General features: G+C 43.1%; 1 protein-coding gene across 4 annotated transcripts; it reads right to left on the bottom strand.

Moving 5' to 3' along the window:
* Nucleotides 1-517: 517 nt before the first annotated feature.
* Nucleotides 518-27047, bottom strand: PLEKHB2 (pleckstrin homology domain containing B2). 4 transcript variants are annotated; one of them, XM_034780979.1, is made up of 8 exons: nt 26909-27047; nt 15765-15812; nt 14926-15078; nt 12802-12904; nt 12156-12195; nt 8588-8677; nt 7331-7439; nt 518-5460 (listed from the first exon to the last, which is right to left on the bottom strand). In XM_034780979.1, the coding sequence occupies exons 2-8, from the start codon at nt 15799-15801 to the stop codon at nt 5324-5326; spliced, it is 669 nt and encodes a 222-aa protein (XP_034636870.1). In that variant the 5' UTR covers nt 15802-15812; nt 26909-27047; the 3' UTR covers nt 518-5323. The 4 variants fall into 4 exon arrangements, with proteins under 4 accessions (XP_034636870.1, XP_034636864.1, XP_034636865.1 ...); XM_034780973.1 differs by having other exon boundaries at nt 12802-12907; XM_034780974.1 differs by having other exon boundaries at nt 12802-12907; nt 26816-27023.
* Nucleotides 27048-27106: the final 59 nt, after the last annotated feature.

Below are 27106 nucleotides of genomic sequence, written 5' to 3' on the forward strand. Positions count from 1 at the left end.
TGAGATTTGACAAAAATTGCATGAAAATGGAAATCTGGACAAGCACCACATAGATCAAATAAAAGAGTATTGAGTTGATGCATTCAACTCTTAAAAAAATTCAGGGAATAAGGAAATGTGATTATTTGCATCTGACGCCAGCCTCAGGTATCCTTATGTAAATGCAGATTTACTTCACTAATTTCATAGGAATTGCTCTAGATGTAACTGAGACTAGAATCAGGCTGATGCTTTCAGCCTGAAGTATACAAATCAAAACAAAGGTGAGTCAAAGGCTAACCTCGCAGGCTACAGTTCTTGATTTTTGCTGGAGAACAAAGCAAAGCATCACTGATAATTGCTCTGGAAAGTTTGTATGTGCAGAGAATTCCAGGATTCACACCATGGACCTCCCTGTAAAGTGAAACATGGTTTTGTACAAGCTGGACACGTCTGTTAAGTGTACACCTACTTACTTACAAGCTACTGGAACAAGAGACTTATTTAAGAGGAAAAAAAGCAAAACAAAGACCTGAGCTTGCAGTTTAGTAAGTATTTTATTGATAAGAATTTTCACTATAAATTTAGAACTGCATAGTGAGAGAACAAGACATAAGGGAAAAGGACAACAGTAGATACAGAGCATGGGGTAAGAACATATAACACTAAAGCACCTTAGAATGAAAGCAATTTATGTTGATACTAGCCTATATTATCTATATATTGTCTTATGTGTCATGTCTGTATCATCCATAGCACATGCTCTACATCTTTTTGGGGGGGGGGGGGGGGGGGGGGAAGGAAACCAGACATGCTTGAGAAACCTACTGGTCAAATTTCCCTTTTGCTTCCTTGTTGAACTTTGCTAGGTGGTGCTAGAAGTGAAGACCCAACAAAAAGCTGACCGTTCTGTGCCATGGTTTTGGAAGCCAGATCCTGCTAAGCACTGGTTAGAATACACTCCACAACAAAGGAAACGTCGTCTTCCCAAAAAACAAAACAAATCAGACATTGCTACTGCTCTTCCCATAATAATTCTAATCCCCAGCTCCCAGGCACATACACCTCTAGCAGCTCACTGACTTTCAGAATCTTTTAATACACCTCTACCCCGATATAACACAACACGATATAACACGAATTTGGATATAAAGCAGCGCTCCGGGGGGTCAGGGCTGCGCGCTCCGGCGGATCAAAGCAAGTTCAATAGAACACGGTTTCACCTATAACGCGGTAAGATTTTTTGGCTCCCAAGGACAGCGTTATATCAGGGTAGAGGTGTATAATAAAATGGCTATGGTCTAAATTTTCAATAGTGACTTTGGGAGCCCCACTTAAGATATCTTAAAGTGGCAAATATTCACTTTCCCTCAAAATCAGGCCTCTTATGTTTCTCAAGTTGGGCACTGTCCCAAAAACCAAAATAAAGAAATCACAAGTCACATTTGACAACATAGGCTCAAGGTCTCTGCGAATGTTTTAGTTTAAGCTGAACATACATTAGTCACTATGGACCCAATTCTGCCACCCTAGTGTAGTAACTTACTCTGAAAAAAAAAAAATCAAATCATCAATGGAACGGTAGCACCTGTATAGCTCCAACAGATCTACATAAATCTAGTATCAGGCCCTGGTTCACCAAGGCATGTGCTAAGTGATTTGCTGAACAGGGATAGTTTGAATCGGAGCCTCAGCAAATACCACGATTCAGAAGGAAGTGTCTGTTTAGGACCAAGTTTTCAGCCAGCTTTGAAAATTCAAAGCCAAACTAGATCATCATCATCACTGCTGCTGCCCTATTAAGCTTTTCTGAAACAATAAGCAGAGTTGCTCATTAATGAGCAGACTTTCACAGGTGCCGAGCTCCTGCAGTTCCCATTACGGTCCATGGAAACTGCAGATGCTCAGCACATCTGAGTTGGTGGAGGAGGAAGAAAAACCCATTACCATGTAGCCACCCAGACAATACAATAAAGCTGTTACTTTAATCCTGAGGAATTAGATGCAAGCCAGTGTTTTGGGGAAGTGGATTTATGGGCTGCTATATATGGTCCATCTCATTATTAACTGTGAGTAAGTTGAGGTGGCTATCCACCAAAGCCTTCTCTATCTGAAGCATGACATCTCTGCTTAACTGCTCAATGTTACTTTGCCTGGATCTTCCATCATAAACAGGAAGGCTGTAAAGTTCTGATTCCCAGCACCAGAAGAACCAATATCTTGATTATATGCTCCAATATAGTTCAATGTGTGTGCTTAACAGCTATAAACAAATGCTATTAGATTAATTAGTACAATCAGCTGCCAAGATTTTGTTTGAAAGCAGTCTACCACAATAGAAGCCAATCGGACCCTTCAGCTTTTCTTTAAGGATTTTCCTTTTTAAAGTATTACTCTGCAATGTCTGGGTTTTTTTGGTTTGATCATCTTGCTTTTTGATTTGAAAGTTCATAATGAAAGAACTCAGTGTCTTAAAAAAACAGTTTAAAGTTTAACTTAACTGTACACATGAAAATTCTAACAGCAAGAGAGTTCCTTTTCCTTATGGGTTTTATTGCTACAATCAGGGACTTAGATACAATTTTGTGCTTTCAGCACAAGACACAGAACTCCCATGCTGTGGTCAACAGTCCCTGCAAAAATTTGAAAATAACTGCCAAGTTACTAGACTGATCTATTGTGGGCTTTGCTTTCACCACCATTACAATCTAACAAACAACACACATAAAAGTTGGTTATATGTAGCTGTTTTTATTTTCTTAATGTTACACACAAAATAGCATAGGAATAGGTGATCTATGGGTGTTCTATACAGCTAGTCAGATTGGAGAGCTCCAAATAGGGTTCTGTACTACTGTGATACAACCAGTTCCATGGTAACATCAAGTCTTGGAATATTAACAAATATTCATTTACGGCCTGATCCTGGGAAGAGCTTAGCACCCTCATCTGTCATGAGCATCAAGATACTGAGCACACTGCAGGACTGGGCTCTTAGAGATAATTCAGTGATTCATTTCAAATATTTTGGATTGGTGCATGGTCCAGTTTCCCTTCTGGGAAACATTCTTTTTAATAGGCTTATTCCTCTTGAAATGCCAGGTGTTGTTTCTGCACAACACGTTCTTATAACACACTTTCTTGGATGAACATGTGCTGTGCCCATTGAGTTCACTAGGAGTGATTACATGCATATAAGGGCAGAATTAGTAAAATACAGTCTGTTCCAAAGCCCCTTGAAGTTCACTGAAGGACACTGAGTCCAGTAGGCTTTGGTTCAGGCCCATAATTAGCAATACGTCCAAGGTAATATCAGTCTCATTAGAACATTAATTTTCAGTGGATTTTAAAATGTGTCCATTTATTACAGTTGGCCCCAACACAGTCACAAAAATTTTGCTCTCTCACTGGCTGTTAACCAAACTTTCCCAAGTGTTGAAGAGTCCCATATTGGTTGTACAGCATAACCCAGACAGACAATACAGCTTTAGGTTAAGCCAAGTTTATTCCTTCTCATCAAAAACTAATATGGCTGCTAGATCCCATCTACTTTCATCTTCCCCTCACATACGCTGGCTTCCACACCTTGAGGATTTTAATCAACTTCCAATTGAAAGCTTAAAGAGGCAAGAGCCTCAAAATATTAAAACAGCATCGTTATAGGAAGCTCAAAAATAGCGGAAGTATAAAAATAAGATAACTTTCTACAAAGATCAAAGCTTAGGCACCCTACACCTTTTCCCCAATAAGAAAGCATGTACATGTCTGCTCACTGGTTCCTCCGCCATGCCCAGTACAGCTCAGTTTGTATTATAAAGCAGGACTCTGCAACTGGTCAGGAATGAGAAACCACTCAGCAGTAGTGAACCAGTCAAAGGCGGGAACAGCTCCTTTGGGGTTTCTTAAATGGGAAGGGTGACAGGAAGAGAATTCCTTTAATGGTGAGCTAATGGTCACTGTCAGGGATTGGGTTTTATATACACACAACCTCCCCAGACATCACAGCATCCATATACCCACCACCAGGCAAGACCTTGCTATGGGGAACTGATGGGATGGTAAAGTAACTGACAGGGAAAGCGGATCTACAGCTCATCTGTGACACACTGGCCCATACCATAAAACACACGGCATAGCCTGCATACAAGGTCCACTAGAGTTTCTTTCCCATTTTCCTTTTCTCTCAATCTGTTTTCTGTCTACTCCCCCTTTTCCTATTCATCCATGGTCCCCTCCTCAAACCAACTCCAGCTTACCCTTTTAACACACACCTATGGGTACTGCGAGGTCCAGCACTGCAAGGATGGATATGATCAGCGGTCTTCTCTGGACATGGTACAAAGAGCAGTGACAAGAGCTGAGCGCAGGTGCAGGACCTTGCACACAACAGCCCCTTCCCCACCATGTATTTGTGACTGGGCATGGGGAAATAACACCTCTGCTCAGATCCCAGAATCTCCCCATCCTATATCATTACCCTGCTATTAAAGTCTGAGACCCAACTGCTTAGAGTCTTACAGACTAGGTTAAAGGCTTGTATTGGTAATAGACGTTTTGCTCGCTTTACAAGTACTGAAATCATTCAAATTTCTTATAGCAGAGAAGGAATTAAGGAGTGTTTCCTCATCTTACCGATCTCCTTAGTGAGAATTTTGTCTTGTAAAATGGGTTTGGGAAGTGGGTATGCTAACTCCACTGCAGATGTATTGCAATAACCCTCCACATTTATTTACGAAAATTCGGTGCCAGCTACTGAAATGTGGAGATCGCCCTAGGGGGACAATTAATAGAATCCTAGGTATCTGTCTTCAGGAGTGTTTTGTGAAGTCAATAGCATAAATTCCCTGAATACATGACTTCAATACACTTAGTGGCTACTGCACTGTAACATGCTGGCGTGCGTTAGTCCAGCTGCTAGACCATTCAAGGCTTAGAAATAACCATTTGTTCTGGAGTCTTTATGTTAACAGTCTATTCTTAAGACTGGTGACAAATGACAGCCCTTAACTCTTTGCTTATAATAGTACATTGGTACTAATGCTGATCACTGATCAATGGGCAGAATATAAATCTGTCAGATAGCCAAGCTCCATAAAAAAAGCTCTCTTGAAATTCTCAAGTGCATCTTTAACCATATTTCAATTAAATGGTGCCTTTAAACCTTCGCCTTGGGATAGGTAAAAGTGGGTTAATTATAATTAAGATGTCACTACTAAAAAAAGGGATTCCTGCATTTGTGTTATTAAAAACCTTTACAGTAAACAGTACTTTGCAAAATATATTATTGCACAGGAAGAATAAATAAAGGTTTTTTGGAGCTACAAAGACAAAGATCCCAGGGAATCTAGAAGACCCAGAACAATGATCCCAGGGCCATTCCAGTCGCTGCTCCAGCGAGCATACCCAGTGCAAGGTCTCCATCATTGTCACGGTAACGTTCTCGAATGATGACATGATTTGCAGCGGGCTGGCCATAAGGTCCTAGAAAGTAGTAATAGTTTGGTTAGGAAGAGAGTTTGTACATATGTTTTGATTTAGATGCAGGCTTGAAAAGCCTATGCATTCACCCACACTTTCCCACCCCGTATACTTGAACACTGTAACAATATCTTTCCTTGCAGTTGGTATGGTGAAAATCAACTCCCCTCGGAGTTGGGTGCTGATGCCAATTCTTGATCCTGCTAGGACAGAGTACAGACAGCAGCCTTCCCCAACATCACAGAACGGGAGGAGCATAAATCTATGGCTAGCCCACAGGGCAGAGGTGGGCAAACTACGGCCCGCGGGCCACATCCGGCCCGCACGACCCTCCTGCACTGCCCCGGAGCTCCTGCCCTGGGAGGCTAGCTCCCAGCCCCTCCCCCGCAGCCTCAGCTCGCTCGCTCCACCACAATGCTCTGGGTGGAGGGGCTGCGAGCTCCTGGGGCAACGCAGCTGCAGAGCTCGGCCTGACCCGGTGCTCTGTGCTGCATGGTGGCAACGGCATGGCTGGCTCCAACCGGGCGGCGCGGCCATAGCACCGCCAGCCACCGGTGCTCCAGGCAGCGAGGTAAGGGGGCAGGAAGCAGGGGGGTTGGATAGAGGGCAGAGGAGTTCGGGGTGGTGGTTAGGGGCTGGAGGTGTGGATAGGGGTCGGGGCGGTCAGAGGGCGGGGAACAGCGGTTGAATGGGGGCAGGGGTCCCCGGGGGCAGTCAGGAAGGAGGGAGGGATTGGATGGGGGGGGCAGGGGTCCCGGGGGGCAGTCAGGGAGCGGAGGGGCAGATGGGGCAGCAGCCCGGGGGGGCGGCCGTCAGGGGGGGGAAAGGGGGGGGGGGGGGTCAGATTGGGGCGAGCCACACCTGGCTGTTTGGGGAGGCACAGCTTCCCCTAACTGGCCCTCCATACAATTTCCGAAACCCAATGTGGCTCTCAGGCCAAAAAGTTTGCCCGCCCCTGCCATAGGGCTAGGCAACCAGAGACGTAGGTTCTATTCCTGGATCTGCCACACATTCCTTGTATGGCCTTGAATGAGTTACTTTATCTCTGTGCCTCAGTTTCTCAATATTCAAGATGGAGATAAAATTCCCAACCTCAAAAGTGTGTTGTGGGCTTAATTCATGTATGTTTGTATTTTGAGATCTTCAGATCAAGTGCCATATAGAAGAGCAAAGGTCTATTACTATATCCAAAGCCAACACATCTCTGCATTGGATTAAGTCTCCAGCTACTTAGAAGTCAGCCCTGCAGCCCCTGCAACTCCTCAGTCTTCCTGTAAGGTTGGCACTTGGAAGAAGAGCTCTCTAGGGAAAACCTAGACGCAGCAGGAAGTGCTCACAGCAATTCACTAAGTGGGACCTTCTCTCTCAGAGTCTATACTAAACCAAGGACCAAGCACAGTGCCAGAGGGCACTATGTGCAAGAGGGGGTGGTTGAGTGACTTAGAGCTAAAGTCCTGACTGCTTGTGGTCTTTAAGGGCTTGGTAAAAAAAAAATATTGAAGTCGAAGGGGAAGATTATGTTCCCATAGAATTTTGGGGGGCATAGATGTGTTAAGCCAAATCTGTTGGACAATTTCCTTCTTGAGTCAGTACAGTCTCTTGCTAAATCCCCAGAACTACTTCAACTGAATACAGAATTCTTCACTTCCTGACTGTGTCTAGTGATAACTACCTCCTTCCTCTCAAAAGGGAAAGGTTAGTCCAGTGGTTAGGGCAAACAACAGGGGGGGTTCCTTCTAAAAACCACCTACCACTACATTCAGCATCAAGAGTGATGGCAATATTCAATAGGAAAGCTATCACTTCATAGTAACTTTAGTCTTGATTAGAACGTGTATGAACCAAGCTGGAGGAAGGAGCTAGTATTCATTACCTTGGTACGGATACTGATAAGGAACAGCATAGGCTTGTCCATTAGAGGCATAGATGACTTGAGGACCAGGAGGGGGATATGCACCATTGTACTGCTCGTAGCCATAAACCTGGGAAAATTAAACGTATCTATTAGAAGATGTTTCGCATCTTTTGGATTTGTTTAAAGTGCTTAAACTCTCCACCCCATTGCTAGTGCAGTTTAGGGATAATCAAAATCCACTATGTGGAAGGCAGCACTGTGCTGTGAAATGAGCGTGGGAGACCTTCCCATATAGTTAACCACAGTATTTTGCAAGTTAACATCTTCAGTTCTTGCACCACCAAGTTTAGCCATTGTAGAACTATAATAATGCTGTCACTTAATACACACGAGTGTGGCTGGCCGTGGCTTCTAAATAATCCTGTCTTGTCATATGCTAGAAAAGCAGCGCCATTCAGCAGTTGACAAGATGGGACCAGTAATGTCACGTTAACATCCTTGATCCCTCATGATAAACACCTTGAGGCAGTCTTTTCACTAATCTAAGGAATGAAGCATATTGCTCACCGTGACTGCTGTTCACAATCAAAACTCTTTATAAACAAGAGACTGGTTGTTCTGTTCCAAAGCCCAATCAGTAGCACAGAAAAGGACCAGTATTTGAATAATATCATATAGTATAAGTCAGAACATGCTGAGATCAGCAAATATTTTGGTCCAATTGCTGCCCCATCCTAACCCCCATGAAAACAGAATATATATCTAGCTATATATACACGTTTGGGAACTATAGTTACCCGAGTTACTATGAAATCCCAGACTCAAAGTCCCTATCTGTTTTACAAATGTCAGCTTCATTTATAAAATAGAATTTTTATTCTGGAAGTGCAGATATATTGTCAAAGCCTTCCAAAAAATTATTGCATCTCCTTGTATTAAGGGTGAAAACCCAAAATTAAGGACATATGGCCAAGATTTGTAGAAGTGAGTAGTGATTTTGGGATGCCTCCATTTTTCTCTGCCCAATCTGAGACACCTTAAAGGGGCCTGATTTTCAGAAGTGCTGAGCAACCACCCAGAAGTCAAGACCCTTTAAAGGTGCCTCAAGCTGGGCACCCAAAACCACTGCTCATTTTTAACATCTTGAGCTTTTTCTATTTAAAAATAAATTATGTTTAAGAAAAAAGTCAAACCAATAGCACTTCCAAGGAACAGAGTCTGAGTGTTCGATACAGTCTTTCACACTTATTTTATGCTTCCTTATTACACCCCTACCTCAGGTGATGGGGTAGCGTACGCTGTGTATGGGGGAGGAGCGGAGGAAATTGCAGTCTCATCGTACATCACTTCAGAACCAACATAGCCCTAAACATTAACAAAGTAGACAGCAGTTATTCACTTCTTTACATTCAGGAGAACAGACTAGAATATGGACTAAACATACAAGTGACCCAACAGTAAACTGAAGTATTCCTAGAATTCCTGAGTATATTTATTACTGACAAGTGTCAATATCACACCATACCTATGCTTTAAATGAGGACCTTTATTACAGTAGCACACAATACAGACACCAAGTTTGAAAGGTTTTCTAGAGGATATAACTTCCTGGGGTGATCCACAGCAGGAAGAAAGAGGAAAGCGAGTGCATCACATAATGCCGCAGCAGAAGACTGAATAGGGTAGCAAAGCTTCAGCCAGATGGCCAGGTAGGAGCCAGCAATGCAGAACAGCTCCTTGAATCAACCATTTTTTTTCTCTGACTTGTTTTATTCCCCTTACCTTAATGTTTTCAACTGATAGGTTATTGTTTTCTTGTTCAGGTTAAACTGATTAATTTGTAGGTGGGGAAGGAGCATTCTTCTCTTACAAGTTCATATACTCTGCTTTCAGGTGCTCTGGAGTAATTCCACTGAGCTCAACGGAATTACATCAGTGCAACTGAATACAGATGTTAGCCTATAAGGATCAAAGGTAAAGATCACAGCTGCACCCAAACATTTCATACCAGTGACTTAAGCGTCTCAGCAACCCACGTACTTTGCCTACAAATAAGACAAGGACCAGAAAATAGCAGATCTATATTTAAAAGTCCCCTTCCTTCAGCTGTTTGTAGAAACATACATAATTTAAAACATTACACTGAAGCTACTTTTAGAAGCATCCTCTGCTGAATCTGTGTCCCTTCCAAAGGCAGTGAGGAGGGGCGGGGAAGTAACTCACACAATAACCACAGCAGATTTCCAATGGTTGGTTTGTTTATGTTTCAAAACGGCCTTGGATGTTTTTCCCTAGTTGTAGCAATGCACAATGCTGCTCCTATTCAACCAGAGGCTTTCTATAAGAAAAAGGCTAGCTTGATAGCTGTACTGCTCCTATAAGCTCCTAAAAATATTCTCTCCCTCCCTCCCTGCAAACACACAAGTAGATTTAGACACACAAGGATTTCCACTGAACTCATGGCACTGCTCAGGTATGAGAATTTGCAGGATCACAGCCTAAGTGACCCAATTGTCAGAAGTGGGAAGCACCCAGCTAGTCCTGCTGAAGTCAGTGGGTGCTGCTGGATGCTCAGCACTTTTGAAAGTATGATCACTGAGATCCTGCAGATAGACTTCAAATAAACTTCTTTATTTGAAATCTTATCCTAGGGGCTTAACAGTTGATAGCATCTGAAGGTCACTCTCTAAGGCCTCATCTACACTCATGGCAGCTTGTAGTATCACACTGCAGTGCAAACTGGCTGTGTCCACACTGCAGTGCGTAGCGACAATTAGCAGTGAAAGGCTCTGGCAGCAGGGAGCTGCTGGAGTCTTTTCCCCCTGCTCAAGTCTTTCACTGCGGTGCAGAAAGGCTCCAGCAGTAGGACACTACATTGCTAAAAATAGCAGTGTAGACATGGGAGGCACTGCTTGGGCATGTAGAACGCCACATAGGGAACATAACCTAAGGTTCTATCAGGTCTTTACTTGCCAAAGCACCTACACTGCTATTTATACCCATGCTAGGGGAGCGTGCAGTGTATGTACTCCACACACCACCATAAGCGTCGACATAGCCCAAGATATTAGTTAGGGCATAATTTGCAAAGCTGATGGCTACCAGTTAGCCTCAGCATCGAGGTTACTGAATGTTTACAAAACTCCCTATATTTTTGAATTCTGTGTGCAATGACACTGATTCAAGGGTAAAAAAGGAGTACTGCACCCCCTCTGGTTTTCACAGATTCATTCCTTTGCCCTCTGTTTAAAACCACAATGCAGCATAATGTGGCATTCTGCACGGTAAAGCAGTTACTTGGTACAAGAAAATAGCACTTTTACCACACAACAAATATTGCTTCGGGTATCCAAAAATATAAATTGTGTCACATGATGGGATGTAGCAGCTACTGTGGCAATGTGGGGGCCAGGACTATGAAATAAGCTTTTGGATGCAGGGGTCAGTATTTCCCAATGGAATGCAGTATTTCAGAGACCTGGTATTAAGGATATATCTACCTTGCAGCTGAGGTGTGTGCTTAAAGCAGGGATAGACAAAACTTGTGCCAGCTCAACTTGAGCAAGGATGCTAAAAACAGCAACACAGATGTTGCCAAATTAGCAGCAGCTTAGGCTCACCACCCCATTTCAAGCCCACCCAACCCCTCAAGTCTGACCTCAGGTGGCTAGCCCATGCCACCACCTGTGCAGTAATGTCCACATTGCTATTTTTAGTGTGCTAGCTTGAGCTGAGATAGACCAGGTCTGCCTACTAATGCTGGGAATCGCACCTCCCAGCTGCAGTGCACATATCCCCTTAATATTGCTCTTTACCGATTTGGGGAAAGCGATTGCCAGAAAGTGCTCTATGAGCCAACCTCAAAGAAAGGCAAAAAAAGTGAGTCAACGGCAGAAGTAGGATGGCTAGGCCTTCCAGCAGAGCAAATGCCACAAGTTATATCATAAACTGCAAGGGTTTACAACTGAGCACAGATCTGTCTTTACAGATGAGGGAGAGAATAAGCCATTTTTCATTAGAGCGAAGCTTAAGGTGCCAACAAAAGGATTTTTATTCCGTTTTCCAGGGAGTTTACGGTGGCAGTATTTAGATACAAGATAGAACATTTGACTCAAAAGACACACACAATGTTAACTGCAAACGCAAACTATGCATTTGAGCATGCAGTTACCCAGTTTGAATACATACATGAACCATTTTTTGCTGAAGCCCAAGTTTCTGAAGTTAGTTCTATACAGAATGATTTCCACAGAACTACATAAAGCAAAAATGCAAAGCCAGATTTTGCATCTTCTACAAGTGAATCTAGCAACTGTGTAATAGCTACATAAATGTGGCTGTCACTCATTTCAGCTAGAGGCTTCTCTACACATACATACACCCCACCATCATCTGGCTTCCTTGTGGACTACCCGCATATAGATGGACCTGATCCCAATAGATAATGAGAGCGTGAGACAGCCAGACTGTATCTTTACCAGCTACAAAAGAATTCATGAGTGCCCACAGTCCCGATGGGTGCTCATTCTTCGTCTACAGATCAGCCTTTTCCCCATGCCAACGCTTTCTGAGCCTTACAGCACAGTAGCTGCGGCACTCCAAAAGATCACTTTTCGCCTTTATCTAGCATGCACGGACACAAAACCTCCTTCTACCAGAGTTGTGGGCACCAGATCCATGATGCTCATATACCCCTTTCTGGCCCAGGAAATGCAGGACAAAGCACAATAATTCAAATGGGTTCTTGAAGACCGTGTGAAGGAAAATTGCTAGGCCACTGACTGCCACTCACACACACTCCCTCCCTACCCCATCACCATGGAAACGTTCACAGTGCACTTACCGCATTTGTTCTAGCATCCTGGAGAGCAATTTTCCATGCCCTGCAAGAAACATTTACTGGATAAAGAGATACTCCACATTTCTTGTAAGGTTCTGAACAAAATATAGTTAGCCATTAAACCGTACAGCAGGAGCCAAGTTTCAGGAGCCAAGTGATATGGTGGAAAACGTATATCGAAGTTACTGTGGGTGAAGGTAGCCTAAAGTTAAGGTAGGACATATGCACAGAGGGATTGCAGGAAGGAGGTATTAATTCTTCTGTACAGTCCATAAGCTATGGCAGGAGTAACTTGTGCTGTTTTGGGGCTCCTTGTTGTTAGAATACAAAGAAGGGTAACAAAAAGAGCCAGGCATTAAGATGCAGGAGACCTGCAGCCACACGGAGGAAGGGGCATCACTACTAAAGTAACAATTTGGAGTGGAGAGAGGGACACGGATGTGTCCCCCCCATCCCTTCAGCCAAATTACACCTGTGCCAAGGTGTAACCTAAAAAGAAGAGGAACAAGAGCCCATATCAAAGGAACATTCTTCCTCTCAGCATTTGCCAGTATGCAGCTACCTTGAGGAATTCCAGAATATTTGGGCCCATTCTTGGGCTACAAAGAGCTAAGTACAGCATATTAAATAACATTCTTTGGAAACTCACAAGCAGTCATCTGCACTCTCTGCACAGAGGTTGATTGTTTTCCCATCCCGACAAACAATCTGCAGCAAACAGTCTCTTGGCTTCCCCTCTGGGGGCTGGAAGTCTACTCCAGAAAAAGAAAGCAAAAGATTTCCATTTAATATATTGGAAAACAAAATCCTTAACTTCTTGAAGATTCTAATTAATTCACATTGTCTCAGTCCTTCTGGTCAGGTTTGAGTAAAGCAATGAGGTTGAGATATACAGGTTTTGGTCTCCTAGGGCACATACACTACAATAAAAGACCCACAGCATAGCTGCGGCTGGCCTGGGTCAACTGACTCAAACTGTGAGGCTAAAAAATTGCAACGTAGACATTTGGGCCCAGGCTGGAGCCTGGGATCCTTCTCATGGGGTCTCAGAGCCCAAGCCTGAACATCTACCCCGCAATTTTATAGCTCCAGCCTGAGCCCTGCAAGCTGGAGTCAGCTAACCCAGGTCAATCACAGTGTAGACATATCCCTAGGGTAGGGGCTCCATCAGGACAGGAGAAAGTTACTACAGCTTAGACTGGCTGTCAGTCGAAAGCCTCTTAGGGAAGGACTCCGGCCTACCAGCTCGGATTTCGTTGTCACTGTATATAAAATGTTAGGCTAAAGGTTCTGTTAGAGACAAAACTGCATGCACAAATCTGTCTTGTCCAAGTGGGTAAAAAAAAAAAAAAAAAAATGCAGGCAAACACACAGATTAAACTTCTTCAAGCTCTCTCCTACCTGAAATCAGAAGCTGCCTGCACATATGGCATCAGCTCAGGAGACCCCCAGCAATTTTGTGCTTTAGGAAAGATGCAACAGTTTTTCAGACCATGAAGCCATTTGCAACTTCAAGCCTCAACCAGTTTTAAAACAAACACACATGTTGAATTTAAAAAGCTGCAATGACGAAGAATCACTTACCTGTTACTAGACCAAGCAGAACACCAGTGTTAGAGAGTAATTATGTGCTAAGAGCACGCTAGTTCAGTGAGTATATCCTCTCCCCAACAAGACAGACATGCCAGCCTTGCTGCCTACCAGGGAAGGTCATGCTGAAATCTGGGGAAACATATTCATGGGAGTGGATTGCTAACCAACCTGAACCCGCTCAACTAGAGACCTTAGCCCTATATTGCCTAATACAGCCACAAAGGAGCTGAGTCAGCCAGGAGTCCACATTCCAGATCACTAGCCAGAACACTATAATCCCATTTAGAGGCAAGGAGACAGCTGGATAAGGCCCCATGCACAGAGCCCTGCATAAGCAAAGGCCAGCCTTGTTCCCTGTGTGCTGGCTGCATACTGAATACAATGGCAGGACAGAATGCAGAATGAAAGGCGCTGCAGCCTTCCCAGGACACCGTGGAGAGCACCAGCCTGAACATCACCAGTCAATGCTGTGTGTGTATTTCTTGCTGGGTTGTGCCCACTGAAAGGGTGTTTCTTTACCAAATAAATACACTCTCTACCGCTGGTGTCCTTCTGGTCGATCAAGTATCAAGTGAACACACGTCTCTAAAAAAAAAAAAAAAAAAAAGGGTGTGCTAGAAATGAGCTTGCTAGTACTTGGATGGGGCCATCCCTCTAGTTCTCTTTTCTCCTCCCAAGCCTCTGGACAGTGCCAACTCCACAATGTCCATCAGAAGCGCATGACATCAGGTGTATCAGCAGTCTGCTATCCGTATCCCAAACTCACTTCTGCCACCGTGCAGCCATTTACTCAGAGTATACGCTAGCAGAATCAGTGTCATATACACCGCTACCTCGATATAACGCGACCCGATATAATACGAATTCGGATATAACGCGGTAAAGCAGTGCTCCGGGGGGGGGGCGGGGCTGCTCATTCCAGTGGATCAAAGCAAGTTCAATAGAACGCGGTTTCACCTATAACGCAGTAAGATTTTTTGGCTCCTGAGGACAGTGTTATATCGACGTAGAGGTGTATCACAACTTTACCATCACTCAAGTAGTGTTTTATATGTGAATTGTGGCAAATGCCAAGATGATCTACCACATGATACAATGCTGTGAGAAGCCACTCCCTTTATTCGTTTACAGGTATGGAATCAGGAAAGAAATTTTAAAAATTAAAAAGCACATGTTCTACCTCGGCATTCGTTTCCCACTCTGATGTTGATGCAGTGCACTCGCATGTGGACTTTATCCTCTATGTCATGCCGCTGCTGATCATCATAGAATAGCAAATGGCCATCAGACCATAGGTCAAACCAATTCTTCTTCCAACGACGTAAAATAGTGCCTAAAAGAATGAAGAAAGTCACTTCTGGGAGCACTGATTGGAAAATGCTCGTGTCTAATATGGCCAAAGCACCTTTTCAATTTGACACTTGGAACAAGGTATTCTGAGGGTCCAACAACTAATTGCTAATTCATTGTGCATCACGAAATCTCAGCTTCAAAACAGAGACAAACAGTGTACAACAAATAATGCACATGATAGCTAGGCCTTATGTGTTATTTCTTATTTAACGATTAGCATTATGATTGCTAGGTTGTTTTTTTAAGCTAACAACCTAATGCTTCAGGATTCTAGCATGCTAGTGACCAAGTACTACATGGGACCAAGTGAATAAGCAAAGGCTGGTAGTTGGAAAATTTACTGGACAAGCTCCACTTATAATAATCCATTTGGTTAGGTTTTTATTTTTTTCTACAAACCATTACTTATAGAAGACAACTATCAAACCAGGTGTGCTCAGCTATAGCAATGCCTACGTTCCCATTATTGTAATCCAAAAGGTCAGATGGTGATGCTATCAAAATAGACCGTTTCTTTTGGTCCAATATCCTTGAGAAAATCCTTATAGAATTGTTTAAATGGGACACAGGGAAATATATTTTTCCCCACTGATGGTCTACAAGAGAAACCGACACACACAGCCAAACTGTCTGTTGCGGAAAGTAGGTAAAAAGCCCATCACTCACTTTGCCGAAGCAGCCATCCACTCTTCACAAATGCCATCTCTGTTTACTCTAGGGTGAGAAAAGAAGAAAATTTAAAAAGAGACAACCATAATTTTCAATACATTGCAATAATCAATCAGGGAGAAGAATCTCTAGGCATCCTGGCTAGTTGTAACACCTTGATGCATCTAGCTGATGTGTGCACAAGAGTGTCTCCTTCCTCAAATGCATACCCGTTGACTACATGGCTGGGATACAGTCTGAACCATTTAAGAGTGATCTGCAAGGGTTACTGGAAAACTCTCCAGATAATCTTTTGGCAGTTGGGAAGATACCCAGTAAAGATCAGTTAATATTCCACAAACTTTTACACTATTAGTGAATGCAATGAAAACCATCCTATGATGTTAGGAGATACTTTCACTACTAGTGACCTATTTCTGTTCTTTACTAAGTCATGTTATCAGACATATAGATGAACACAATATGTTGAAGAAGAGTCCACATGGCTGGGAAATCATGCCTCAATCTATTAGATTTCTTTGAGGGGCTCAACAAGTATGTGAATAAGGGTGATCGAGTGGATATAGTGTACTTGGATTTTCAGAAAGCCTTTGACAAGGTCCCTCACCAAAGGCTCTAAAGCAAAGTAAGCAGTCATGGGATAGGAGGGAAGATCCTTGCATGGACCAGTAACTGGTTACCAGATAGGAAACAAAGGGTAGGAATAAATGGTCAGTTTTCACAGTGGACAGAAGTAAACAGTGGGACTCCCTAAAGATCTGTACTGGGACCAGTGCTTTTCAATATATTTATAAATGATCTGGGAAAAGGGGTAAATAGTCAGGTGGCAAAGTTTGCAGACAATAAGAAATTACTTAAGATAGTTAAGTCCACAGCTGACTGTGAAGAATTACAAAGGGATTTCACAAAACTGGGGGACTGGGCAAGAGAAAGGCAGATGAAATTCAATACGTGCAAGATAGTGCTAATTGAAAAACTTAATTCCAACTATACACATAAAATGATGGGGTCTAAGTTAACTTATTACTCAAGAAAGATCTTGGACACATCATGGACAAGTCTCTCACATCCGCTCAATGTGCAGCAGCAGTCAAAAAAGTTAAAACAATGCTAGGAAAGGGAAAGAGAATAAGATACAAAATATATTGCCACTATACACCCATAAAGCCAAGGTACACCCAAACCCTGAATATTGCAAGAAGTTCTGGTTGCCCCATCCCAAAAAAGAAATACATTCAAATTGGAAAAAAGCATAGAGAAAGGCAACAAAAGATATTAAGGTTTTGGAACAGTTTCCATATGAGGAGAGATTAAACAGACTAGCACTGTTCATCTTAGAAAAGAGACTGAGGGTGGATCTGTTAGAGGTCTACAAAACCATGAATTCTGTGGAGAAAGTGAATAAAGAAGCGTTATTTATCCTTTCGTATAACACAAGGATCACCCAATGAGATTAATAGGCAGCAGGTTTAAAACAAACAAAAGGAAGTACTTCTTCACACAATGGACTGTCAACCTGTAGAATTTGTTGCCAGGGGATGTTGTGAAGGCCAGAAGAATAACTGGTTTCAATTAAGAATTAGATAAGTTCATGGAGAATACATCTACCAATGGTTATTAGTAAAGGTGATCAGGGACACAACCCCATGCTCTGGGTTTCCCTAAGCCTCTGACTGCCAGAAGCTGGGAGTGGATGAGAGGGGGAAGGATCACTCAATAGTTGCCCTGTTCTGTTCATTCCCTCTGAAGCATCTAGCACCAGCCACTGTCTGGAGACAGGATTCTGGGCTAGATGGACTACTGGTCTGACCCAGTATGGCCATTCTTATATTCTCAATATTAAAGACCAGTTTTGAGTTTCACTTGAACTGACAAAAGCAACACATTCCCAACTAAAACTGCCACATGCCACTAGGAGGGGTGTGAGTCAGCAGGTGACTGAGAAGGTCATCTTCATTCCCCAACATGAATCAATTTCATAACTGTTCCCCTGGTTTTCATGACACTCCACGAACTTCCTCTATTCTACTTCTCAAAACTCATAAGCTACATGACCACCCTAACTTCCCCATCCAGTCAGAACTTCCAACCGTGCCCTTCTTTCAGTCCTTGCTGAATGCCTGCCCCAGCTATCCACCCTACAGAAAAGCTCACCAGGACAGAAAGGACATAATGTAATGTTAATGGGGAGGGGAAGAGTTCTCCTTTATGACCTGTGTTGTCCCATATCAAAACTGTCTCCATCTCCCTCAGAGAGACACTGTTGTTCCTGAACCTGCACCTATTTAAAATGAAAAGTTCTTATTTCTCTTTAGCTTTCAAGTGACACTATAAAATGCTTGATACTGCACATAAAGGACACTACACTAAACCAAGTTCTATTGCACATTATACTCAACTGCTGGGCTGCTACATTCTGGATTTGGTTGCATGATAAAGGAAATTGAACAAGCCTCAAAAGGAAATGTAGGGAGGAGGGGGTTTTGTTTTATAACACACAGATGTTTTGACTGTTATTTATTTTTAAAGGGTTGGGTTTTGAATCACAGCCAGGTGAGTAGACAGAGCAGCTAGAACAAAAGTGTTGTTTTTTAACTTGCAACAAGGTCAATCCTTCAGGCGCAATTTAACTTGTAAATTAAGACTATGAAAGATGCAGGAGTTTAAAGGAGATTCAGACCCCTTTGAACCTACTACTCAACATTTGCTTGTTATGAAAGTACACAAAAAAGGTCCATTAAAGGTCTCACTGATTTGGCATACTTTAACAAGTTTGCTGTCCTCTACCCCTTTCCAGCTGATGATCTAAAAGAGCTTTACAAAGAAGACTCAATACCCTTGCAAATTATGGTAACTATCCCCTTTTAGAGATGGGGAAATTGGAACAGCTACCAAAGTCCTGTCATTATAATTTATAATTACAGATTAAAAAAAGTGCAGAAATAGCTCCAGTATCAACTGCCCCCATGTACTCTCTGAATTTAGAAGGGAAAAGTTCTCTCAGGCAGAGACTATCTGTTCAGTTTTAGCTCAGGTCCTTTATTAATATCAAATTATAAACCTTACCACACATACAAAAAAAAAAAAGGTTTAAAATGGAAATCCTAGTGAGCACTCAGGTAATGCTTTACTACCCAGTTCTTACAACAAGATTCTAAAATATTCTTAGCCCCGTAAGCATGACATCTACTCCTCTGCCCCTTTTCTGATCTCTAAGTGCACATCTTCAGGTGTCAGGCCCCATGCCTTTACTTAGCCCCAGGTGTAAGTCTGCCACTCTCAGACCAGGCCCCAGGCTACAGTATCCTGTGTATCAACAGTTCTGATCCTAGTAGCAGGTCCAACTGAGTTTGAGCAACTGCTACTGCACCCACCTTGATCTCTTCAGCAGTTTGTAACCAGAAGCATATACAGTGACCAGACAGCCTTCTTAAACTGCTTATTCTAACAGTAGAAAAAAAGCATTTATAGAAAAAGAATTTTAAACCAACCAAGTCTCCATGAATGTCTCTCTTACCTGAAGAAGAGCTCTATGTAAACTTGAAAGCTAGTCTCTGGCCTTGGCTACACTGGCAATTCACAGCGCTGCACTTGCTGCGCTCAGGGGTGTGAAACCCCTCCCCTCCCCCCGGAGCGCAGCGAGTGCAGCGCTGTAAAGCACCAGTGTAATCAGCGCCTGCAGCGCTGCACGCTCTCTCGCTGCGCTGCAAGCTATTCCCCTCGGAGAGCTCTTGCAGCGCTGGCGGCGCGACTATACTCGCGCTTCACAGCGCTGCCGCGACAGCACTGTGAATCTGCGAGTGTAGCTAAGGCCTTTCTCTCACCAACACACGTTGGTTCAATAAAAGATATCACCTCACCCACCTTGTCTCTCCAATATGCTCAGAGCGACACAGCTACAACACTACTGCATATCTTACCTAAAGGCTTACCATCCCCAGTTGGTAACCTAAGCAGGCCTCACTTCAGACAACCCTATCTCTGTGTCTCTGGTTCCCCCAAACAACTCCTGCCCCCCTTGAGCATCCTCTTTTAAACTGTCCAGAACTTTTTTTGATCTCTAGTGTGTGCAGACCTGTCAAGGCTGCTTCCCCACTCTGAACTTTAGGGTACAAATGTGAGGGCCTGCATGAAAACTTCTAAGCTTAACTACCAGCTTAGATCTGGTCCGCTGCCACCATTCCCAAAGCTTATTCCCTTCCCTGGGGAGCCTTGAGAAACTCTTCACCAATTCCCTGGTGAATACAGATCCAAACCCCTTGGATCTTAAAACAAGGAGAAATTAACCATCCCCCCTCCTTCCTCCCACCAACTCCAGGTGGATCAAGATCCAACCCCCTTGGATCTAAAAAAACAGGGGAAAATCAATCAGGTTCTTAAAAAGAAGGCTTTTAATTAAAGAAAAAGGTAAAAATCATCTCTGTAAAATCAGGATGGAAAAATAACTTTACAGGGTAATCAAACTTAAAGGGCTCAGAGGACCCCCCTCTGGCCTTAGGTTCAAAGTACAGCAAACAGAGATAAACACTCTAGTAAAAGGTACATTTACAAGTTGAGAAAACAAAGATAACTAACATGCCTTGCCTGGCTGCTTACTTACAGGTTTGAAATATGAGAGACTTGTTCAGAAAGATTTGGAGAACCTGGATTGATGTCTGGTCCCTCAGTCCCAAGAGCAAACGACTTCCCAAACAAAGAGCACAAACAAAAGCCTTCCCCTCCCCCAAGATTTGAAAGTATCTTGTCCCCTTATTGGTCCTTTGGGTCAGATGCCAGCCATGTTACCTGAGCTTCTTAACCCTTTACAGGGAAAAGGATTTTGGAGTTTCTGGCCAGGAGGGATTTTATAGTACTGTACACAGGACAGCTGTTACCCTTCCCTTTATAGTTATGACAAGACCTTTTCCTATCTGGGCATTGTCTCTTAACAACTCTCAAGTGTTTTCTGCGAAGTAGCCATTCTTTCCCTTCCTGCTTGTTTTTTCCATACACCTCCCTTAAACTACTAAACCAATCTAACCATACAGTAAATGTCCAATAACCAAGTCAATGCAGAATATTCATAATTCCAGAGTAGCTCCATGCCTGTCACAATTCGGTCTACAGGAGGCTGGCACATCTTACCTGCAGGATTCCAGATATTTTGTTATCCAGACAGGAAAGACAACAGAACATACTAGAGCAGTTTCAGACATTAAACATGCATAAAGGAACATCACACAATCAGGCTGGGTTACAACATAAGACGAATAGGAATCATTTAAGGTTTTACTATATACATCAGTGTTTCTGAAGGACGGGTGTGTGGATCGATGCCAGTACCTGAGATCGCCCTGACACAATTTAGGAAGTCAGCAAGAGGGACCCTGGTATCAAAAAGGTTGAGAAACACTGCTATATATGACAGACAGTTGGTGAAATTCCTCCTAGGTCAGAACCCAGTTTTTAAAATGAGGAAAAAAAGTACTGTCATTGTCTTACGGCACATTGCATTAAAAGAGTATCTTCAAGCACCTCTTGTATTTCTTAGTAGCTCTGCTAGGGGTGTATAGAGAGATACTGAAATGTGTCTTATTAACTGCAGTTTTGTATTCTTTAGCATCAAGTGGCTAATTACCTTATTACAACATGATCAAAGACTATGGAGAAAGGCAAACTGCTAGCAGATGATAGCCCAGCCTAATTATTGTATTCCCAGGACTATTAATAAAGAAAACTGCTCCCTCTGTACACAGTCAAAATTCTGGAAGTTTGGGATGGTGAGATCAGCTTCTAGACCGGTATTAAACTATGATGTGCATTTAAAAATAAAGCTTTTAATTACAGCTGGCATTTAAGCCATCTTGCTAGTTCATCCATTTTGATTAGAACCCTTTGTAAGATCATATCCTGCTTTAAACCAGCTCATATCCTGCTTTAATGCAAGCTTAATGCCAGAAAACATACTTGCATTACACATCAAGGCTCCAAACCTTCATATACTTTTACAATTGCTGTTTTTTATGCATTGCTTTCAACTGGACTAAGTGATTATCTTCACATACAATCATGCACTTAAGACTTCGCAGGATCACAGCTTAAATTCTCACAATTGTGATAACACTATCAATATGTCCCAATGCTCGTTAGCTATGCCATCAGCATCACAAATGAACCCCTTGTCCAGCAAGATATCAACTGCTAGCATTGGACACAGAAACTCTTTCCCCACTAATTCCTAATACTGGAAAATTAGCAGTTGTTGGCATGTATGTTAGATCTCTTCTATTTTATTACCCTTTGGATTTGTTTTGTGTTAGTGGGTCTCTTTATATATTCTCCCCCATGTAAAGTGACAAATTGTAACTGATCAGGTTAACATGAAATCTAGATCAGTGGTTCCCAACCCTTTTTTTTTTTTTTTTTCCCTCCTACAGAGCACTTGAAAATTGCTGAGGGTCTCAGTGGACCACTTAGTGATCTTTCCAAATGTTGTTTGTACCGTTAGCTAACGATTGTAATGCTCTTTGGATAAAAACACTATATAAAAAAAACTTAACCTTTTTTGTTCTACAAATTAAAGCACACAACTCATATTTTCATATCAGTAGTCTTACCTTTCTAATGCGATGGATATGCCCTTTCCCACCCTGCCGCGGCAGCCTCCGAACTGGAGCAGGGTAGGAGGGGGGTCTCTCTCCCACCACAGCTGCCATAGAGCTGAGGCTGGGAAGGAGGGCCATCTCTCCCTGGCAGCCACAACCCTGGAGCTGGGGAAAGACACCTCCTTTCTCTGGGACGTGCAGGGCTGCAGCAGCAGCCAAATTCTCCCCACCCCCCCTCTTCTCACCCCACTGCCCCCTCCCCTCCCAAGGCCACCACCTCACCTTACATGTGCGTCTTCTCCAGGGTCCAGGCACCTAATTAATGGACCCAAGCCTGCATGGCTCCACTAATTAGGTGGGTGGCCCTCCACTCTCTCACGTGTGGCCGCCCAGGCGCACACCTTAGAGGAAACTATCAGCTGACCACCTGAATGGAGCTCACGGACCACTGGTGGTCCGCAGACCACAGTTTGAGAGCCTCTGATCTAGAGGTGACCATAGTTTACAGCACTCAGAAAACACAAGATCACGTGCTACTAGAGGCTCTCCATATTTACACTTTATTGCTGCATAGAGTTCTATGGCTTATCATCTGGTCATGCTACTAACTTCATTTTCTAAAAAGAGGAAGAACCAACAACTTCCTTCCTCCTACCTAAAATAGTTCTATCAAATACCCCAATTACTGTAGCATCTGAGCACCTGATGATCTTTAATGTACACCCTCATGACACCCAGTGCTATTATTCCCATTTTACAGATGGGAAACTGAGGCACAGGGAGACTAAGGCCCAGATCCTTAAAAATATTTAGTCTCCTAACTTCCACTAATTTCAATGGAAGATAGGAGCCTAAACACCTTTAATGATTTGGACTTCAGTGTCTCGCACAAAATCTCAAGGAAAATTCCATGCTAGCACCCTACCCATGGGCAACCCTTCCTTTCTAGAGCTTCTAAAGCTTTAATTGTATTTAAGCTTTAAAAAAGAAAAAAAAGAAAAAAAAAACCACACAATTTTCTCCCGCATGTGAAACATTTACTATTGAAATACCAATCTATACATAAGGGACAATATTATGTGGTACTGAGTGCCCTCAGTAGTTATTAAAGTCAACTGGAGTTCCAACAGTGAACTCTCATGAAATCCCACTGACTTCAGTGGTTGTAAGTGTAGTGTCAGGCAATGAGATAGTTGTTGCTACCTTAGAAACATACCCACACTGTTAGAATAAGATAGAGTTACTCCCCGTGGTATAGAGCAGACATGTTTCTTCCATCACCAGTATTTTTTTTATTTTATTTTATTTTTTAAAAGGAGAGACCAAGAAACCTTTTCTTCTGAACAATTAAAAGCTACATATAAAGTTTAGTGGAGGACTGCTTTTTTTTTAAAAAAAAAAAGCCCTGTAGAATGTCTAAGTGTATCATACAAAAAACTGTTGATATATCATTACAATGGCAAAAAAATCCAGTGGTTGGACAGCAATTGATGATGGCGATAACATTTTGTATTTATACAATATTTTGCATGTAATCTCATGTATGACAAATTATGTGCTGCAGTAAATTAAAATAAACTAAAATTAATTTAATTAAGTACATGACACTTACTACCAGTGTATACAAGGATAAAAATCACACAGGAAGGTAGAATGTATTACTGTCAGCACATAGATGGGAGTAGCATTGAAACCAAACAGATGTTCTGCCCTGGACCACTGGTATGGAAATACTCAGTTTTGAGAAGAAATACAATGTATGCAATTCAGGCAACAGTAAATTTAAAGATATTTCCAAAATTGTCAAATCTAGCTTGATAGGATCAGTTATAATGGAGTGGTATTTGCCTTAAGTTAATGTTTAATAAAAGTGCAACTAATACATGAAAACAGGACTTAAAATAGAACAAATTGGGAAGTTTTGTTGACGCCTGTGATAAATGAATCAATCACTGAAATCTAAAGGCAATAATGCAATGGTGCTCTGCAGACACTAGACATGAATTAACAGCAGCTGGACTGAAAAGCTGCTATGGCTGTCCCCCACTGTGCAGATTAGCAGCATTCTTCCTCCTCCTGTTCACACATGACAGCTTTCATATCCAGAAAATGTAAATATAATCCAAAATATCCAATAGTCTCTTTTTGTAAGATTTGTACTATTCCCAGAGGCAGATTTTTAAAACCTGCCTTCCCTACTTGCATCTGCTTTTGGGAGGGCAAAAGAAAATTGCAGGGACAATTAATAAAATTAAGATGGCAAAGGTCCCAATTCTGCAACTGGATCTCAGTGGGAGTCTGGACAGGGGTCTGCCCATTCAGACCTAACTGCAGGATCGGGGCCCAGATACTCAATTGTTCCCACCCATTAGATAACACTACTGAGATGTGTATGTAAGTGTCCTGTGAATGATTGAGGATGGAGAATTAAAACAATATAATGAAGGGCAGCCAGGGTGAGGCTGGTCTGAAAATCAGGCCCAGAAAGACCTAGTTACAAAAAGATCAGTTTTGGAATTATGCTAGCACTGAGTTTGGATAGTTCACAAGCCAGTCCCTACCCCATCTTGAGGTGGGGTTTCAGGCTTAAGAGCAGTGTTCTCCTCCCTAAACTTGTTCTCCCCCCCCAAAACACACACACACACCCCTTCCCCCTTCTTCCCCACCTCACCGAATAAAAGTTATAGTGCCAAATTCAAACACCAGCTATGTCCACTGAAACAAGTGGGAATACTGCCTTTTAAACTTCCTGATCCCACAACTGGCTACCTATAGGCAGACTCGAGCCTGCTGAAGTAAACATGCTCCACACAGAGCCATTTTCAGGATCTAGGCTAAGATTAGAAAGGGCCAAAGTCATCCAATTCAAAACCGCTCGAGACTCGAGAGCTCAGATACAAATGACTCATTGAAATAATATCCCAGTTACTTCCCTGTCCAATCCACCCTCTCCATTATGCATTCTTGCTTGTATTACGTGGCTGTGTTTCTCTACTATTACCAGAAACGGCTTATAACTTTCCACTACTGAACAACTTATACCTCTGCCATCCTGGCTACACTAGGACTATGCCTTGCCCTGCTTTTCCCAGTCTATCCACAATACAAAGCTTACAAAGCATTCAAAGTCTGCACCACTTTTGTATTCATCCAAAAACATGTCTGGACTCTCTAACCTCACCAATTATATACAGAGCTATAAACACCTAAACCTGAATGAAACTGTTTACTTTTTTTTTTCCAGTAAGAAAAACCAAATTGTTTCAGTTTGAAACGAAACAAAAAAAAAAAGTTTTCATTGGGCCACCAAACTGAAAAAATCATATATTCAATCAGCTCTACCCGATGCCCTCAGTTTAATCACAAGTTTCACAATATTTGGTGTTTTTCTTAAAGCCCCAGTGCTGGAATCAAGAACTTGCATGAGAGTCTCGGGTTTCGTTAAAAAGGGAAATTTCTAGTCCTCATGGTTGAGAACAAGCTTGAAAAAATAAAGCAAGTGTAACATAAAGACTCAGAAACCAAAGATAAATAAAAAGGTCCTCAAATTTAAAATTTTGAGGCTGTTTTTGTTTTGTTTTTTAAATCAGGCTCATGATTTTTTTAATGGGTGGCAATACCACACTTTACAGACATCTCAGATCCCAGGACCGTATTTGGATGACCTAAGCAGAAAGGACATAATTCTCTCCCCCAAAACGGCAGTGACAACACTACACTAAGATTATGGGCAAGGAATATTATCCTAATAGGTAACATGCTGGAGACAAGAGACCTCTTCTTTTCAGTTAAGCCAAGTAAGTTCAATTGAAATTTTTGTTCTGTTTGCTTACCAGACCCGCCCTAAGACTTCCTCAGTGGAGTGGGAGATTCTTTCGGATTCAAAGGGAAAGAGGAAAAGTCTCTCCTCTGGGGGAAGGAGGAGTTGGCTACACTTATTTCGAGTAGGCAGTGTTGTTGTAGCCACCTGGGTCCCAGGATATTAGAGAGACAAGGCAAGGGAGAGGATATCTTTTAGTGGGCCAACTTCTGTTGGGGAGAGACACAAGCTTTCCAGCCACACAGTGCTCTTCTTCAGGTGTGGGAAAGGCAGCTACCCGAAGAAGAGCTGTGTGTGGCTGGAAAGGTGTCTCTCCCCAACAGAAGCTGGCCCAATAAAAGCTACCACCTCCCCCGTCTTGTCTCTCTTCTTTCAAGCAGACACTTGGCGTCTCCCTGGCTTGTCTCTAGCTGCTTTCTTCTCCCCGCGCTCTGCCCCAGGGCCAGCCCTGCCAGCCAGAGCACCTGCCACCCAGGAGTTGCAAACCTGAATGACGCCAGCCAGCCGCGCTGGGGCTAGGGAAGTGGCTGGGTCAGTAGGCAGGGTCCCTGTGCCCTAGCCGGGGCCCCGGAGCGGCGCAGCGCAAGACGCAGGTTACAAAACACCGCCTGCCCCTTGGCAGCGTCTCAGCGACCTCGATTCACCTCGCTCGCGCCCGCCTTGCCACGGCACCGGCTCCAGGCAGGACCGCAGAGCCCCCGCCGCACTAGCCCGCCCCGGGGCCCGCTCTTACGCACCTGCTGCTTCGCTCAGAACTGACGCGCAAGCCCCGCGCAGGGCGCCCCGGGCTCCTTCCTGACGCTCACTGCGCTGCTGCGCTCATCGCCCCCTCTCTGACGTCAGCCCGTCCTGTGATCCGTGAGCTCATCTAATCCTACTGCGCATGCTCCGGGGGCGGCTGGGAGATGTAGTTTCCAGGGGCGGGGTCAGGAGGC

Source organism: Trachemys scripta, chromosome 9, assembly GCF_013100865.1.
Source record: "Trachemys scripta elegans isolate TJP31775 chromosome 9, CAS_Tse_1.0, whole genome shotgun sequence".
Lineage (NCBI taxonomy): Eukaryota > Metazoa > Chordata > Testudines > Emydidae > Trachemys > Trachemys scripta.

Bases quoted from the DNA above. Each gene is read 5' to 3' on its own strand.
- PLEKHB2 (XM_034780973.1), bottom strand. From the start codon at position 15,801: ATGGCATTTGTGAAGAGTGGATGGCTGCTTCGGCAAA. The intron at 12,196-12,801 runs GTGAGTTTCCAA...TGTTTCTTGCAG, and splicing joins GAGAGTGCAGATGACTGCTT to GGCATGGAAAATTGCTCTCC. The intron at 7,440-8,587 runs GTAGGGGTGTAA...TAATTTTCCCAG, and splicing joins ACGCTACCCCATCACCTGAG to GTTTATGGCTACGAGCAGTA.